The sequence below is a fragment of the Alosa alosa genome, chromosome 7 (genome assembly GCF_017589495.1).
Source record: "Alosa alosa isolate M-15738 ecotype Scorff River chromosome 7, AALO_Geno_1.1, whole genome shotgun sequence".
Classification (NCBI taxonomy): Eukaryota; Metazoa; Chordata; class Actinopteri; order Clupeiformes; family Clupeidae; genus Alosa; species Alosa alosa.
This window is the reverse complement of record NC_063195.1, coordinates 31,592,124-31,610,956: the sequence shown is the minus strand read 5'-3', so window position 1 is coordinate 31,610,956 and position 18,833 is coordinate 31,592,124. Positions and strand designations below refer to the sequence as shown.

The 18,833-nt window shown below is 46.7% G+C and overlaps 1 protein-coding gene across 7 annotated transcripts in view; it reads left to right on the top strand.

Moving 5' to 3' along the window:
• LOC125297167 (SEC14-like protein 1) overlaps positions 1-18,446 on the top strand; it is a 36,850-nt gene extending 18,404 nt beyond the window's left edge. For 5 of the 7 annotated variants that reach the window (XM_048247321.1, XM_048247320.1, XM_048247319.1 and 2 more), the window contains 12 exons: positions 699-848; positions 1,312-1,443; positions 2,962-3,090; positions 4,103-4,367; positions 4,715-4,824; positions 5,390-5,579; positions 9,262-9,350; positions 9,897-9,967; positions 10,286-10,457; positions 10,558-10,692; positions 11,158-11,292; positions 11,965-13,276. In XM_048247321.1, the coding sequence (XP_048103278.1) occupies positions 699-848; positions 1,312-1,443; positions 2,962-3,090; positions 4,103-4,367; positions 4,715-4,824; positions 5,390-5,579; positions 9,262-9,350; positions 9,897-9,967; positions 10,286-10,457; positions 10,558-10,692; positions 11,158-11,292; positions 11,965-12,303 (1,917 nt within the window). In that variant the 3' untranslated portion in view covers positions 12,304-13,276. Of the gene's footprint in view, positions 1-698; positions 849-1,311; positions 1,444-2,961; positions 3,091-4,102; positions 4,368-4,714; positions 4,825-5,389; positions 5,580-9,261; positions 9,351-9,896; positions 9,968-10,285; positions 10,458-10,557; positions 10,693-11,157; positions 11,293-11,964; positions 13,281-13,334; positions 13,514-13,930; positions 13,958-15,196 lie in introns of those variants that run through there. The other 2 variants (XM_048247323.1, XR_007193969.1) reach the window with 2 other exon arrangements.
• Positions 18,447-18,833: the final 387 nt, after the last annotated feature.

The following is an 18,833-nucleotide window of genomic DNA, read 5'->3' as shown; positions in this document are numbered from 1 at the left end:
GATGAGTGCAGATCTGCTGCGGCTCTGCTGCCGCCACTGTTGTTGGAGGTCCGCACCTGAACGTGTGTGTGTGTGTGCACACACACACACACACACACACACACACACACACACACACACACACACACACACACACACTTACAAACAAAATCTGCACACTGAGGTCTATAGCTCATATGGTATGAACCATATAGGGGAATGGACACTGTGTAATGCTCTGCACACACTCCACTGTATGAATGCACGTACGCCCTCGTCAGCACAGCAGGCGTGAGGTTTTGTAACTACCATGTGCCTCCACTCTCTGCAGCTGAGTCCCCTCTGCAGACCCTCCACCCCCCGCCCCCCTCCCCCTCCATTGTGTCCTGCAAGGTTACATCAGTCTGGTCTGTCTCCAAAGGCAAGCACTGAGGCAGTGACTGATTGTGTTGGACTATTTTCTGCCTCGACGTGCGAGCTCTGTGATGTCTTCCCCTTTTTATATCCTCATACACTGAAAAAGCGGAAGGAATCTGAAGGGCTGAGTGGATTCTTGTCATTTTGAAATCAAGAGTCACTTGCAACAGCAGCTCTTCTGCTTACTGCAGGCCTGTTCTGCTTAAGCCATGCTTTTTTTGTAATTCTGAGAAGTTCTCTTCTGGTTATCTAAGCTACATTTTCTCTTCTCTTCTCGTCTCTTCTCTTCTCTTCTCCCCCAGGCGTATGAGCGGCGGTTCCCCACCTGTCCACTCATCCCCATGTTTGTGGGCAGCGACGTGCTGGACGAGGACCAGAGCGAAGACGGCTGCATGCACAACGTCGAGCGCCGCTGCAAGCTGGACGTGGACGCCCCGCGGCTCCTCAAAAGAGTACGTCAAACACGTGCCATGTCACCATCCACCCCCAACGCACTAGCCTGCCCTTCATACCCAGCTAGGAGACGAGGGGAATGGTGGGCTTAGTTTATCTGTTCTGTGGTTTGAACTAGGCTTGCGCAGAGTTAAAATCATCTGCAGGTTCAGCATCATGTTGCTTCAAATTATCTCCATCCATCTTAAAAACCCACAAGGCTCACGTGTGTCATCCTTCCTGTGACGAGAGCTTCTCAAGAGCGCTGCTGTGGTTTCAGATGCACCAGCGGTGTGACATACAGTACTCTTAAGTCCCTGCTAAAATATCTGTGCAATACAATGTCAAGAATATTTCTAGACGTGTTTATTTGCGTGTTGAGTCATGGAAGTTTACTGTTGAGACGTCTCGTAAGTGGGAAGTTCCCAGCGGCACTGCACAGCTGTGATGAGGTGTGTGTGTGTGTGTTGTGATTGGCCACAGATTGCTGGGGTGGACTATGTGTACTTCAACCAGAAGAACTCCCTGAACCGCCAAGAGAGGACCCTGCACATCGAGTCGCACAATGAGACCTTCTCCAACAGAGTCATCATCCACGAGCTCTGCATCTACTCCGTGAGTGCGCACATGCAAAAACACCCACGAGCACATGAGCGCACACACACACACACACACACACACACACACACACACACACACATAGACCTACACATGGAGTACACATGCAAAAATACACACACACATAGACCTTCACATGGAGTACACAAATATAGACACAAGAAAATATGGTATGTACGAGGCACAAATGAAACCATTGCCTCTTCTGCCACATGTGCATATATATAATTAGCATGTCTTGATGTTTTAAAAACACACACACACACACACACACACACACACACAGGCAGGCTTTTGGAATGATGCCTTCTCCAGTGCCGCATACACCATCAGCTGACTCTCCCTGCCTCCCTGGGTTCAGGGCCTCAGCCCCTCCTCACTCTCTTGTCTGCCCATAAATCACCACTGCAGCGTGTGCTGCTGACATCCCCCACGTGTCTCCGTAGCCCTCTCAGATCCCTTAACCTGACCCCCCCTCTGAAGACCAGAGATGACCCGCGCACCCCCCTCCTAAGCGGCGTGGAGAGGAGAGCCGTGAGAGCCATGTCTCTCTGCTTTCCGCCCGCAGCCTTGGCCCCGTTCCCCGAGCGCTGGATTGCCGCCAGGCCCTCCTCAGCTGGATGAATAATTGAAGGCTCCTCCTGGCGCTCCGGCATGCTGCTCCAGGGGCAGTCCAAGCCAGCGCAGTCAGAGCACACAGCGCCAACGCTGGCCAGGGCAGATCTCCTGCAGCTCCAGGTGCAGGGGTGGGGGGAGCAATTATCTGACTTCAGATCAGGTCTGTGCTGCTCCCTCTGTGGTGGTGACTGGGCGGACGGGCCCTGGGATGCTGATCCCTGGTCAGTGTCTGATGGGTGAGATCACCAGGCCAGGTTCTCCACACGGGGGAAAGATGGGAGTTGTGTGTCAAGTCTCGGAATGGGGCCACAGCACATTCAGAACCAGGGTAGTGTTAATGAGGTCATTGCCTCTGAGAAGACTTTTTTTTTTTTTTTTTACAATTATTATTAACATTTTATTTAATATTACATCTCCCATCTCACCATTGCACCATCTCCCCGTTAAGTTCCCCTGTTTCTTTTTCTTTGAGGCGTGTTGAGCTGGTCCTAGATCAGCTGCTATGAACTTATCCAGGCCATCATGTGCAGATCCCTGCCCCCCACACTAGCCTGATATGTCCTAATGATCATATTGGTTTGAGATAGTGAGATCATATTGGTTTGGATAGAGTGGAGCAGAGTAGATGGTATAGGTGTAGCTGCCTTACCCTGCTTAGTATTGTCAATATTCTGGTTTGAAAAATGCTTTGGTAAACACTAGATCTACACCCGGTAGGTGAGCTCTATTGAGACCCCCACCTACTCTTCTCTTCCAGTAAATGGTGTGTTTGGCAAACACAAATAATTCCCATCTTGGACTGTTATGTAACTTATACATATATGCTATAATGAGTTTCCATGGTAACGCTACCTCTCTCTCTCTCTCTCTCTCTCTCCTCATATCGCTGGCTGACAGGTGCACCCGGACAACGAGGACTGGACGTGTTTCGAGCAGACGGCCAGCCTGGACATCAAGTCCTTCTTCGGCTTCGAGAGCACTGTGGAGAAGATCGCCATGAAGCAGTACGCCAGCAGCATCAAGAAGGTCAGGGTCACTCATGAGTCAAGACTTGCACCCCGGTGGTCAAACCGTAACGACACACAGCTACAGGCTCTTTATGGTATTTCCTTGCTGGTGAACGCCCTGTTGTGGATGACCTCATGGGTACCTCACAGCCCTTTTCTCTGTAAATCTCACTTCCTCAAAAGAAATAAACCCTCAGAATGTCTGCTCCGCTGTTCTGAGGGTTAGAAAAGTTAAATTAACACTTCTTTTTAGTTGAAGGAACACTTTTTTTTGTTTTTTTGTGAGCGTGAGTGTGAAATGGTGGTTCAGCAGCTTTTACCTGCTACTTTCATTTTCTCTGACCACACACACACACACACACATATATACACACACACACACACACACACACACATGCGCATGAGTGCTCGACTGCGGTGAGAGTGCTGGAGCTGTGTTGTGCTGGCGGTGGTTCACAGTCGTGGGCCTGAGCCTGCTTCACCGGAGCCTCTCCCCAGTCATGTGTGCTGTACGCTCCTTTACAAGTTATTGTTATGATTGCACTCTGTCACACGTGTGTACTAGGGCTGCACGATTTGGGGAAAATATCTTAATTGCGATTTTTCTGACAGATATTGTGATTTTGATTTTTTAAATGTCCCAAAAATATTCCAAATGTCCCTTTAATTTTTCTTTTTAAGATTGCGACAATTGTACACACACACACACACACACACACACACTTGTGTGTAACACATAGCCTTTAAAAGACCACATGTGTGTGCTTCTGTGACTAAGCATTCCAGCTGTATGCACACACTGAATCCACCCCTCACTCTCCAGGTCAGACAATGCTGTACACAACCACAGCTCCTTTATGAAAGGAACAGAGTGAACAAAGGATCAAAGTGACCCCCCCCCCCCCCCACCACACACACACACTCATACAATCACTCACGCACATATGCACATCCAGCCACTCTTCTATCTCTCTCACACACACACACACTTATAGTCCAGCTGACTTATAGTCCTTTCCCTCCCCCTGCAGGGTAAGGAGATCATCGAGTACTACTTGAAGCAGCTGGAGGACGAGGGCATCACTCATGTGCCCCGCTGGACTCCTGGCCCCGCCTCCCCAGCCAAGCCCCTGGCGCCGCTGGTGCGCCCCACCGAGCTGCCCGTCACGCCCGCCATCTCCATCACGGCCCCCTCGGACAGCGCCAGCGCCCCGCCGGACGCTCTCGCCCTCGTCTGCAAGGAGGGCACCAGCCCCCCCAGCAGCCCCAACGAGCCAGTGGCCGGCACTCCTGATGGTGAGCGAGCCGTTTGATTGGTCAGAGACAGGGACTTAGTCAGAGAGGGGAGAGGTGATTGGTGGAGATTGGTGGGTCAGTGAAGTGAGTATTAGGTGACCGGTTGAGTTGTTCAGTGAGGGAGCATTGGATCATCATGATTGTTAATATTACTAGTATTATGAGTTTGTAATTGATTGAACTGTCAGGGTCAGTTTGTTACTAGCTACTAGAGTATGCAGCACTTAGATAGCTGGATTCAGATTGTCTAACAGATTGTCTAACTTTGAGCTTTTATTATGAACAAAGTCATTAATTACTGTGTGTGCGTGTGTGTGTGTGTGTGTGTGTGTGTGTGTGTGTACCAGACAAATTGGATGCTGACTACATCAAGCGCTACCTGGGAGACCTCACGCCCCTGCAGGAGAGCTGCCTGATCCGGCTGCGTGGCTGGCTCCAGGAAACGCACAAGGGCAAGGTGAGGCATACCCACAAAGGTCAATAACCAATAACACACACACACACACACACACACACACACACACACACACACACACACACACTCAAATTACATCCTGGGATATTTACACATACACACACACAGGCAGACATAGGCTAAATGATCCACTCCCTTGGCTAATAAATATGTATACAGGCCAGACCGGTCCCTGAGTCTCCCTCTCAGTCCCAGCGCTGCTAAATATTTATTTTCTCTCACACCTGCTTTCCATACAGACACATTGATGCACACACACACACACACACACACACACACACACACACACACACACACACACACACACACACACAGATGGCTGGTTCAATTTGCTCAGTCACACGTCCCCCCGGCCATTGATCTATCAGGATATGCACATACACACGGTCACTTCCCTTTTCTTTGTTCCTTTCTCTCTTTCTCTTTCTTTCTTTCTCTCTTTCTTTCTTTCTTTCTTTCTTTCTTTCTTTCTTTCTTTCTTTCTTTCTTTTGTGATCACAAACCCCACACTGTCTCATCCCCACACTCTTCACCCTCCGTCCCCCAGATCCCCAAAGACGAGCACATCCTGCGTTTCCTGCGGGCGCGCGATTTCAACATGGAGAAGGCGCGCGAGATCCTGTGCCAGTCGCTCACCTGGCGCAAGCAGCACCAGGTGGACTACCTGCTGGAGTCCTGGAGCTGCCCGCAGGTCCTGCACGACTACTACACTGGCGGCTGGCACCACCACGATAAGGGTAAGGAGAAGTGGCGCTAATGCCAAAAAGCTAACGTTTCCGCCACACACACATTGTCAGTGGCTAGCTTGACTGCTAACCCTGGGCTGATGAATAGGGTTACTTGCATACAGGGCCGGCTCTAGGCAGGGACCAGGGTGGGCTTAGCCCACCCAAACATTGTGTCTTTCCCACCCAAACAAAGTCAAGAATTAGTTTTAATCAGTTGTGCAGACAGGGGAAAACCCAGGCTGCTACAGTACTACACTATGGGTGGGGGGCACTATTTTGTATTTAAAATAAAATATCAAATACCATAGTACATACCCACACTCTACTCCCATATATGTCTATTTAATCTATTCCTTCATCGCTACACTGACGCTTTGATTAAGTTGGCAGTTGATTAAGTGTACAGTGTTTGAAAGAAACAGCTTTTCTTTGCCTACGAGACATGCCATAACCTGCAAACAGTCAACAGATCAAAATGCTGACCTGCCTGTTACAACCCATAGCCTAAATACTGTATCAGAGATGCACTCAAAAAGTCACAACTGAACTTGTCAACCGGTACAAAGTGGAGACAAGTCTCTGACATTGTCAATGCATGTGTGTGAGCAACCTACAAGTTACTCATCTTACACTGGATCATCTTCCTGAATCTCAATGTTATGATCACAAGAATGGGCGAATTATTCATTCAATTAATTTTTCATTGTGTTGCTTTAGGCGATAAATGGGTCAACTTGTTGCAGGGCAACCACATTACAGATTCCATGTATTCTAGTTGGATGATTCAAGTTCTCAAGAAACTGATGATTAAAGTTACCAAGAAACTTGAGGGTGGGGTGTGTGTGTGGGCAACTTACACGTCACTAAGCTTGCACTGAATCAGCTTCCTGAATCTCCGTATTCTGATCACAACAACTCTGGGCAAATTACAAGTCAGCGCTAGTCAGAGGCTGCATTTCATTGTTTTGCTCTTTTATGATGTCCTCACATTACCAAAAGGTAGGCTGTTGGTTTTCCAACGATATTTCGCAAATATTTCTTCAACAACATAAAATACAAATGATAACATACTATTTTGTATTAGAAATAATGCCTATTCCTGGCTGTTGGCTGTGCTAGTTGTTTGTGATTTGTGTGTGTTTTGTTTATGTCCAATTTGACCGCTTTGCCATGTTGCCCACCCAAATCTAGTAGGCTAGAACCGGCCCTGCTTGCATAGCCTACTGAGGAGCATTTCCGTGTAGCAATGTTGGATGATAAGATCAGCATTAATGCAATAAGCTCAGTGGTTAGCTTGTGGTGAAATGTGAACATAATGAATGCACATAACTCCAGAACATGACTGAGGTTATTAGCATATTAGCATACTGGCTCTGGTGCCTCTGCTAATGCCCTTGTGTGCCAGAGCCTGCTGGTGCTCACAGTGTGAAACTCGTATGAACTTCTGCTACACTTCAGAATGAACTCGCTCCATTACAATAAGCCCGTATTCAACACGGAGCATTTTCATCGTCTGCTGCTGGCTGACCTCTAGTCTCCATTCCGTCCACTTTGTGCCAGCGATTGGCACCAGGTTACATAAGTGTTGATCAGCATTCCTCATGCTCATATTCGTACCCATCCACCTGCAGCGCTATCCATGTTCCCATCTGCAGCCTCCGCATGCCTCCGTCCTCCTAGCGGCGTCAGACACTTCACAGACTGTCTCTCCGACGTCTTGTGCCAGCCAACGGGGGATCAGTATCTTTCAGCCCCCACCTTGTCTCAGGCACACACACGCACGCACGCACGCACTGGTGTGAGTGCTGCTGGCATTGTGAGTGCAGCCGGCTCACGGTCTGTGGTTCGCGTCTGTATCAAAGGCAGTGTATCGGCGTCATCTTGCCATGGGCCCAGTGGGTCACATGCGTCACTGAGCCATCTGCAACCGTTCGTGCGTGCGTGTGTGTGTGTGTGTGAATGAGAGAGAGAGAGATTGTCATATTTGTCCTTGAGTGGAACCGATCACCTGGCGTGCTGTGTGCTTCCCACTGTTACAGGCGTCCATACTTAAACTCATTTACACTCAAAAACACACACTCTAAGACACTCAAAAACACACACATACAGATCACATCTTGGCATAAAAGGACTACAAAATTACACACACACGCGCGCAGGCCAAAATGCACCCACGTGCATCTGTACACATGAGCAGGCATACAAATATACACACCCGCATGGACACAGAAACAATGCCGTTGAAATACTCACTCATTCCATGGAACACACACTCGCACACTCACACACATACACTTTGACATTTGTGTGTTCTGACACATGCACTGACTAATCCACTCGCCAGCACTTATCTGTTGGCACTCCTAACGCTCATCTGTGCGCCCACACACACACACACACACACACACACAGAGAGAGAGGTAGTTCAGGTGCCACTACCTACACGGTGGTCTTTTGAAAATCAAGCACCTTCATTTTTATGCATTAAAAGCATCACGATTGAGTTTCTTTTGTTTATTTGTGTGCCCATTACAAATGGTTTGAAGTCACATAAAAGTATTTAGTTGTTCTTTTTTGGAGAAACAAACTGTGATGAAAAGCCAGATTGAGCACGTACATCATTTTACTATCTTCAATCAATCAGATAAGTGACTCAGCAAGAATCATATGACGACCACGCCTCAACACACGCTTCTCGTTGTGAGAGGAGGAGAAGAGGCCATTTATTTCTCCCTTCATCCCTCCATCCATCCCTCTATCACTTTTTCTTTGAATATTTCTGTTGCTTCTTCCTTCCTCATCTCCCACCATCACTTCCCTGTCCCATGGAAGCACTCAAACAATTTCATGCAAATCATAATAATCTCGTCCTGTATTGTCATAGCAGTATACGCCTGCTCTTCAACAGGGCAAGACAAGACACACAGGGATCTACAGTACACACACACACACACACACACACACACAGGGCTCTACTGCACAAGCAGGACCGGTCAGGACACACAGGGCTGGACTGGTGGAGCCGTGTGTGTGTGTTGACTTACAGCAGTACGTGCCTTATCCGCAGTACATGCCTTCTCCGCAGCACATGCCTTCTCCGCAGCACATGCCTTCTCCGCAGCACATGCGGGGCAGGCTTGTGTATGTGTTTACTGGTGTGTTCTCTCAGTCACAAGGCCCTGGTGGTGACTCAGCCTGAGGGCATCATCGGTCGGGGAGGGAGGGAGGGAGGGAGGAGTCCCCCGTGGTCACTGACCCCGTTTTCGAGTGCTGTGTGTGTGTGTGGGGAGTCTTCCGTAGGGGCTTGAGACTGTAGTATGTGTGAGTATTGTAAGTGTCTGTTTGTGTGGGCAGGCCCCATAAATAGGAGGCTGTGGTGTGCAGTGTGCTCAGCTTCCTGAGGCACAGGAATACAGGGCAGCGGTGAATGGGTTTGGACCTGACCAGTTTCAGAGAGACTCTCACTCGTTCTGTGGTAGAAACTGATACTGAGTACTGTATTGTATGATGCTGTTAAGGCTGATTTCAGGGAACCATGTTAAATCACATCATATATCATATCATATCACATGATATGTGTGGTGATGTATAGGGAACAGTGAAATATCTAAACTACACTCAGCCTATGTTGTTTTACCTCTGTATCTGTATCTGTATGTGTGCTCATCGTGTGTGTGTGTGTGTTCTACAGATGGTCGTCCTCTGTACATCCTGCGCCTGGGCCAGATGGACACCAAAGGGCTGGTGCGCGCCCTCGGAGAGGAGTCGCTCCTCAGACATGTAAGTGCCAGTGTCCGCATGCCGGTCTAAACAAAGGTGTCACTTGCACTTCCCAGAAATGTGTTGTTGGCTGACAAACAAGGAAGCGGAAATAAATGACAACCTGCAGTCATCTACGGCATGCTGACAAGCTGACATTGATCATCGAATAACGTGAACCTGACACGAGACTCAGGAAACCCGCACAACATCCTTGAAATAGACACTGTAATGCTCACTAATGCATTGTCTTGTGTCAGACGAGGAAGAGAAAATATGTTATATATATATATATATATATATATATATATATATATATATATATATATATATATATATATAAGCAAAAGACAATGGAGATCCACAATGTGTTTTTGTCGTTCCGTAACTGTCAAGGAAATTGCATTGCATGCAGGTTTGAATTGTTTGGGAAATAGTAAACACCATGAAGTCGGCAAGCTGTGAATGATGCTCTGTATATGACATGGTCTCACAAAATGGTGAAAGACATTCACTCAGCTTTCTATTTGCGGGTGCGCGTGCGTGCGTGCGTGTGTGTGTGTGCAGGTGCTTTCCATCAATGAAGAGGGCTTGAGACGCTGTGAGGAAAACACTAAAGTGTTTGGCAGGCCAATCAGGTGAGACCTCTACTCCTGTCCTGTTTAACTCTTGTCCTGTGTGTGTGTGTGTGTGTGGTGGATGTCTTTATTTATATGTTGTGTAAAGCAGCTTCCTGTTTTCCCATACTTCTGTTCCTGTTTTTGTTTTTCTTGGTCAATCTGTTGCTCTTTGAATTTCACATCCGCAATCCACCTAACCTAAATCCCCCGTATCTCTCTCTCTCTCTCTCTCTCTCTCTCTCTCTCTCTCTCTCTCTCTCTCTCTCTCTCTCTCTCTCTCTCTCTCTCTCTCTCTCTCTCTCTCTCTCTCTCTCTCTCTCTCTCTCTCTCTCTCAGCTGCTGGACGTGTCTGGTGGATCTGGAGGGCCTAAACATGCGTCACCTGTGGAGGCCGGGCGTGAAGGCTCTGCTGAGGATCATCGAGGTGGTGGAGGCCAACTACCCCGAGACGCTCGGACGCCTCCTCATACTCCGAGCACCCAGAGTCTTCCCTGTGCTCTGGACACTGGTACATACACACACAATATCTCCATTTTGTGTACACAGTATTTGGTGACTGTGTATCCGTGTATGGTGTATTTATAGCCTTTGTGTGTACCTGTGTCCAGGTGAGCCCCTTCATCGATGAGAACACCAGAAAGAAATTCCTTATTTATGCTGGAAACGACTATCAGGGCCCTGGGGGTCTGGTGGACTACATCGACAAAGAAATTATCCCAGACTTCCTTGGCGGAGAGTGCATGGTACGTTAAAGAGATGTCTGTGTCTGTGTGCATACATTGTTTTAGAGATATGTAGTTTATGGTAGAGGAGCTGTCTTTTAGCTCTTTTAGTAGATGGGGATTGTTTGATGTCCCTTGTCACTGTTGCATTTGAGAGTTCTCATAAGTAATTGAGGAGAGCTGCTTTTGTGATCTTTCAAAGGAGCACGTATGAGTGTATACTGAGCCTTTGGTCTTATAACACAGCACGCATGTATGGTGAACATGAAGTAATGCTGCAAACCAAAACACTGCAATCTTAAAGATTCAACATTTTAGTATCAAACAGAAGACTAGGGACTGAGCATATTTTTGTCCGTTGTAGAGTCGTTCCTCTTTCCCTAGCCCGGGGTTAGGTGCAGTCATCTTCATTTTGCTCTCTCTCTCACTTTCATTCTCTCTCACTCTTTCATTCTCTCTCTCTTTCGCTCCTCTCTGTCTCTGCAGTGTGAGGTGCCTGAGGGAGGTGTCGTGCCCAAGTCTCTGTACCGCACTCCCGAGGAGCTGGAGAACGATGACATCCGCCTGTGGACCGAGACCATCTACCAGAGCGCCAGCGTCTTCAAGGGTGCCCCCCATGAGGTGAGCTCACCCCCCTCCTTCCCCAGCCTGGTCCTCTGGGTGCCCCCCCCCCTGTATGCAGCGGGCTGACTGGATGCGGAGGGGTGCAGAGAGTGGAGCCAGGCTCATGAGTGGAAAGTTACCAGAGTCCCTCAATGCGGAGAGTCCCTCAATGCAGAATCAGCTGCAGAGATGCAGAGTGGGGGTGCCACCTGGTGGACTGCAGAGGCAGTGTTGGAATGTGCCAGGGCTGCGGAGGAGTTTGCACCGCCTGTTCTCGGTGTATTGTGTGTTTTGCAGGTTTTGTGAGGGATTGTATTCAGAGGTGTCATGTTGGAACAATACAGAATGTTTTGGTCTCCTGTTTCCCTAGTGATGTGTAGGGAATGGAAAGAATTTCCAGGCGCACAAACAAAGACATAATTTATCTTGCCTAGTATATCATAGCTAATAACTCATCGTTAATAACAAGCTTTAATCAAAACATTTCTCCAAATGACCAAAAATCTTATTTGAACTTGATGATGAAAGTACCCCCCACACTTTTTTTTTTTTTTGGACTGTGTTTTTGTTTTTGTGTTGTCCTGCTTTGTTTGTGTTGACTTGTGGTGACCTCGAGTCTGAGAAAGGCACTATATAAATAAAACTTATTATTATTATTATTATTATTATTATTATTACCTCCACACACAGGTTGTGGTCGAGATCATCGACGCCTCCTCGGTCATCACCTGGGACTTTGACGTGTGCAAAGGCGACGTGGTCTTCAACATCTACCACTCCAAGCGGGCGCCCCAGCAACCCCGGAAGGACCCGCAGGCGGGCCACGGCATCACCTCGCCCGGGGGCAACAACGTGCAGCTCATCGACAAGTCCTGGATGCTGGGACAGGACTACAGCATGGTGGAGTCGCCCCTCACCTGCAAGGAGGGCGAGAGCGTCCAGGTGAGAGGGGTGGGAGAACCCCCGGGTGGGCTGGGGGTGGGTTGGTCTGATGGGTGTGAGGGGATGGAAGAAGTTGTCTGCTCTTAGACGAAAGAGATGAAGCGAGATGAAGTTGGGTGAGATAATGATATCTGTGATGCATTTTCAGCCAAGTTGTCTGCCACAGTGTTTTGTTTTCTAAGCCTGTGCCCAACATAGCCAATGAATTCACTACACAAAGGCCCCACTGTTATCAGCACCATTTGACTGCCCCCTGGTGGTGAGAATGGTGAATTAACATGGACCTATTATTAGTGCAGCTACATGAGTATCACTAAATATATACATCTCATATGAGTGCACTTGATAAGCTATACATCAGTATCACTAAATATATACATCTCATATGAGTGCACTTGATAAGCTATACATCAGTATCACTAAATATACACATCTCATATGAGTGCACTTGATAAGCTATACATGAGTATCACTAAATATATACATCTCATATGAGTGCACTTGATAAGCTATACATCAGCCCAACCCAACCTAAAGTTCCCTCTCCAGGTTCCACTACTTTAGACTCCACAGAAGTTTCCTGTAAAATAACATATGGTGCTCACAACAACCCTTACCAACCAGTCATTTGTGGCAGACTCAGACATACACTCTGTTGATGGTTATAGCTACTGAGTCAGACATTGTGGTAGTAAATGTTGGACGTGTGGTTGTACGGCAGGTTAGCTGTGATTTAGATAAAACCTCATTTGTCCGTCTCCCTTGCTGTTGCTGTCCAGGAGTTATGGGGATATAAAATCAGGTTGATAAGCCGATAAGTGAACCGATAAGTTTGTGTTTAAATTGGACTGAGATGACGTGCATCTGTCTCTGCACATCTAGCTACTGAGTCAGACATTGTGGTAGTAAATGTTGGACGTGTGGTAGTAAATGTTGGACGTGTGGTTGTACGGCAGGTTAGCTGTGATTTAGATAAAACCTCATTTGTCCGTCTCCCTTGCTGTTGCTGTCCAGGAGTTATGGGGATATAAAATCAGGTTGATAAGCCGATAAGTGAACCCGATAAGTTTGTGTTTAAATTGGACTGAGATGACGTGCATCTGTCTCTGCACCCCCAGGGCTCTCCGCGGACGCGGTGGCCAGGATTCTACATCCTGCAGTGGCGCTTCCACAGCATGCCGGCGTGCGCCGCCACCAACCTGCCGCGCGTGGACGACGTCTTGGCCACGCTGCAGGTGTCCTCGCACAAGTGCAAGGTCATGTACTACACCGAGGTGCTGGGCTCCGAGGATTTCAGGTAAGAGCCCTCTCTCCACACATACCAAGATTAAATATCATACCTGTTGTCAATTACTGTCATGATAATGTGAGACCTCACTGATAATGTCAGGCTTCACTGGTGTTTAGTATGATCTTCCTTTGCGTTGTTACAGTGCTGTCTAGACAGGGGGATTCAGATGGGAGTTTTTATAGTGGTGAAGACATGGTTGCTTAGGACAAGAAAACCCAGAAAGAAACCCAGTTTCTTTTTTTTGTTTCTTTTTTGTTCCTCGGTGGCTAATCTCTTTTAGTCCCACTGCAGCTAAAGCAAGGCTGCGCGCCCACCGCTTTACCTCCTCTCCTTTCTGTTGTTTTCTCCTCCCCCTTTTTTTCCCCTCCTCCTCCTCTTCCTCTTTTCCCCCCTCTTTCTCTTCTGTGTCTTCTCTCTGTAAAGAACGGCTTGCTGTGATGTGCAGAGTTTGTAAGTGGACTCGTGTTTGAATTTTGCTTAGCTGCAGCAGCGCTTCGCTAACCGCGCCTAGCCTGGCTAAGCAGGAGTGTGGATGCTCGCTGCTCCTGACTTGCTCTTAACCCTTCCCATGCTGGCCATACAGTAAGGTCCTCACTTTAAAACTTCTTTTTGGAGGAGTCATGTGCAATCAGAGGACCATATTTTATGTCCGTATGGAAAGCTTGCTTTGATTCAATGCTGATTGCTTTCCACATGCTAATGAGCTTATAAGGTCTATTGAATTACATAGCAAGTCATCAGCACTGGGTACTAACCTCTGTGACCCCTCATGCTTGAGCGACCACTTAATAAGCTGCTTTTTACAAGTGCAGTGCTTGGCTGTGGCATGCTATTGCCCTTACTGTAGATGTGCTCAGGCAGAAGGCTGCAGCTTATTTAATATTTTCCTGTATCAGTAATGGCCTTTTGCTGGTCCTGGATCTGTTAAGTTTGTAAACTGGTTGCTGTTGTGTTCAAACTCATGCTTTCGCAAATCTTCCATCTTCCAAGATGGCTGCAATCTCCATCTTGGCCACATGTGATCTCCGCACCCTCTTGCACGGTGCACTTTTTAACACTTTTTTTTTTTTATGGAACTTCTTGTGTTATGCACTTTTTTTTTAAATGTTTTAGCTGCAGGCAACGATCAGCACTTCTATGAAGTCTATAAATTCTTGAACCAAATCCTCACTGTCATTTCTCTTTAAGATCCAAGTGAATTAATTTTTAAGCCTAAAGAATACTGAAAATGTTAACTTGTAGACCCAAAACATCTTCATGTAACTACCAGGACTAAGAGGGTGTTAAACCCCCTAGCTCCTCAGTGCTGCGAGTACCAGATGATAGAGCTGTGTGGATCGTTCTGTGTCATATCAGATAAGGTCGTTGCTGCACCGTCTCAGATTTTGTTCAGACCTTATCCGTCTCATAAACGTTGACCGCGCAGCAACCGTTTTCCTGCATTCTGTCTGACACAGAATGAAACGTGTTATCACTAACTTAAGGTTGCATGCTTTGCTATGGGCTCTGGAATGGGCATGGGACACCTTCACCAGATCACACAGGAGTTCTCAAACCCTCCAAGAAACCAAAATTCTGCATTTTGCAAATCACCTGATGGCTAACGGATCATGATTGTGATATATTTTTACAGTATTTAATGAAACCAAAGAGGTTACTAGAAGTTATACCCCCTCTTTCTTTCCCCAGGGGTTCAATGACCAGTTTGGAGTCCAGCCACAGCGGCTTTTCCCAGCTCAGCGCCACCACCACCACCTCCAGCCAATCACAGTCCAGCTCCATGATCTCAAGGTAGAGCTGGCCAATCAGAGAGACGGTAGGGATTGGGTGTGAGGGGCAGGGGACAACACTGGCCCACAATCCCTTGTGCTCCCCTATCTACATCCCACATTTCTGACCCCCTTCCCCGATCCTTTACTCCACCCCACGTCCATGATTCTCACTAACCATCTCCCCTTTGTGGACCTGAAGCTCGACTGAACTACTGCATTAAGGGAACAGACACAACATACATTGGTCTTGGATGGGGTGGAAAACAAAACAATAATAACAACAACAAAAACATCCAAACACAAATAAACAAAACCCCCACTTGCACGCACACCTCTTCCACGTCTAAAGGGCTACGACCTGCCTAGCCGTGGCAATCAGCCATGGCAGCAGGTCCGCACACAAGCAGGTTTCCCCTCCTTGTGCTTCAGGCTGGAGGACCGCAAGAGGACCGTATGGGCCATATCTCACTGGACACTCAGCGCATCCTGGACGCCATGTTGGACCGAGCAATACACCTCCCAAAACCAAAGAGGGTTTGGGGACACTGAACTGGATCCGCTGTTACACACACAACACCAAACTCCAACACAGACACACACACTTTTACAGCGTGTTGTGTACATGTGGACATATCCTTGCACATACACACACTGATGTATACGTGTATGTGGTGGTGTGGAGAGGGTGTGTATAATACAGAGTTACACAGAATATGCCATATCACCAGGACGAGTGTGATGCCATATCACCAGGACGAGTGTGATGCCATATCACCAGGACGAGTGTGATGCCATATCACCAGGCCGAGTGTGATGCCTCTCTGGTGAGGGTTTTCATTTTGTTTTCATTATTAGGTCAAGTGTGAGCTGTGGAGAGACTTGGGCTAGAGGCAATAATCCCAGCTGAATTTCTGCTGTCAGACTAATATTTATCATGTTGAACGTGACGTGTGCAAAAGGAGGCAGCTGGTGTACTCTGGGTGCTATGGAACACGACCCACCCCCAGCTCTAGTCAGGACCGAGCAGGCCGACGTCAGCGCCTCACCGTTCACAAGACAAGTCGATCAAGCAACAGGCCAGTTTGCGATGCTCCCCTGTTGGTCAGTAGTTTTATATTCATGGAGTGGAGTCTTGAACAATGACTCCTCAGATGGGCTACTGATCAAGTGGGTGAGCAGAACTGTCTGTACAGAACCTGACCATTGGAGGGTTGTGTGATTTAATAACGGTTTAATAGATCAAACTTTTTTCCTCGTTTGGGATGGTTTTGGGTGTTCGGATGACCTGGGGTGGGTTTTGTAGTGAGTGAATTTCAGAGTTGCCATATTTGTGAAGTGGTCATTTCAACCAAATAGAGGTCAACTTTGATATTGTTACAAAGACAACTTTACTGATGTTAACCTATTTGGAAGAGGATGCTTGAAAATGGAGATAAGTTACTTTTTGCAATGTAATGCTGGTGTTCCGGGGATGTTCCCCAAAGTACAATGTTTTTTTTTTTTTTTTTTTCAAGGAGTTGACATAACTCACATTACTGTTGTTGCGTTTAAAGGGATTTCCTTAAACCATCACCTTTCTCTAGTGTATAAAGTTAGAGAGTTTTCCAGGGGCATACATTCTTTAGCATTATGTGATTCTGCACATCATTCTGTGCATATTTCACAGGCATTGGTTATTGCAATAAAGTCCTTGAATGTTTCCCCAACCATGTTACAGGCCAGATGGGACTGGACTTTGATGTGATTGCAGATTGACACCTGATTTTGCCGTATGAAATGGGCCTGTTGTACAGGTAATGCAAAAAAAGGATGAAAGAAAGTTCCTTACGTTGTATTATTGCCATTATCATCTTGAGCACATATATATATATATATATATCTCACTAAAAGCAAGACGTGCTGAAGAGAACCATATCTTCCTTGATCTCCTTTCCAAGCTGCCATTTTACTGTTGTGCTTGAGATTATACACTTTTAGTAGGCTTTAGCCTTTCAAACAACCTCAGTAGCGACTAGCTTTCAGAATCTCTCTCGTGTAACGACGGTCTTCAGGTAGGACAGAGTGGCCAGATCAAACACCCTGAATCTTTAAGGCAGCGGTCGAACTAGTTTGACCGACAACGGATACCATGCAGTTACCGAAGCAGCTGCGTGGTGGTGGTTTTGTGTGCATGTGTGAGATGAGGTGTCAAATTTACCACTGGCTTTTGGCTTTAGTTTTCAGTCCAGGTTGGATATCAGCACAATAATTCAGACAAAATGCGTGATCGCCATAAACAATAAAGACCACGTCATTGGTCTTCTGTTACATTAGTAAAAGTAGTGCGAATTTTACCCTCATTCACAGTCTTTGTTTTTGAATCATTCAGTCTTTTGTTACATGTACATTCATTTTTCACTCTGTGTGTGTGTGTCATGTTTAGACTTTTGGGTGAGAAGGTGAACATAGTCTCGATGTGCTACTGCATTAACCAAGAAATGCTTTACTCAAGAGAAGAAAGACGGCTGTGTTTGTATCAGCTGTGATTGTGCGGTGACATATTGGCTCCCAATGCCGACCTGTTTTTAAATTGTAACTTTTGCTTCATTCTCCCCCATCCTAAACCTCCCTCACTTTATAAAGCCTTGTAGTTTTCCCCCATGGGTCCTTATTGAGTTGTGTGTGTGTGTGTGTGTTTAAGGGAATGCAATGTTACAGTTTTGGCTTTTTTTCCCCGAGACTGATGACCCTCTTTAATCCAAGGGAATTTCCCATCATCAGGTCGGCAAGGATGCCTGTTTGAAAGGTTGCGCTGGATTTGTGAGGTTTTTCGTGTGACTGACTGACTGCTTCTTACCGCCCCTCAGTATTCTCAGTCATGCAGCAGCCTGCCGACAGGAGTCGCTACGTGTTTGTGTGTGGACCGTATGAAAGATCGCCTCTCGTTTCTGTAACCTTGACTTTGCCAGTGTAAATGTCATCTGACTAAGAGGGCTAAAAGTGTTCTTGTCTTGTCATTTCCTGAACTCTAAACCACCTCTCGTTGTCTTTTGTGTGCTTGTCTTACTCCATGTACTGCATATCTTTTGAGAAATTATTGTGTATGTCAAAAAATGTTTAAATTAATATACAAAATAGCGCCTTTACATTTTGTTTAAAACTATTAAACTTGAATTATGAGATTAAAATGTGTTTGCCCTCTTGCTTTTCTACACGCATTACAATGCATTAGAACAAATGAACTTTTGCTTTGAACAACTACTGACAGCACGTGTAAATCATGGACGTAAAGTGAACAATTTAATGCAGAGTGGTTTGATAGGGAGCTCATTGTACTCTGATTCAGTGTGTGTGTTTATGTACTTGTATATTTTGTGATATTTTCATGCAATAGGCTGTATGGTTACTACTTAAAACCTACCAGTAGAGGGAGACGGAGGCCTTCACAGGGTTGCAGTGTGCTGAAATTTACACATCATACAGACACACATACCATATCAATCACATTTTCTTCTTAAGCAGTATATTAAAAGGATCAAACCAGACAGCTGGAGTTGTCTCAGAGGGAAAGGTAC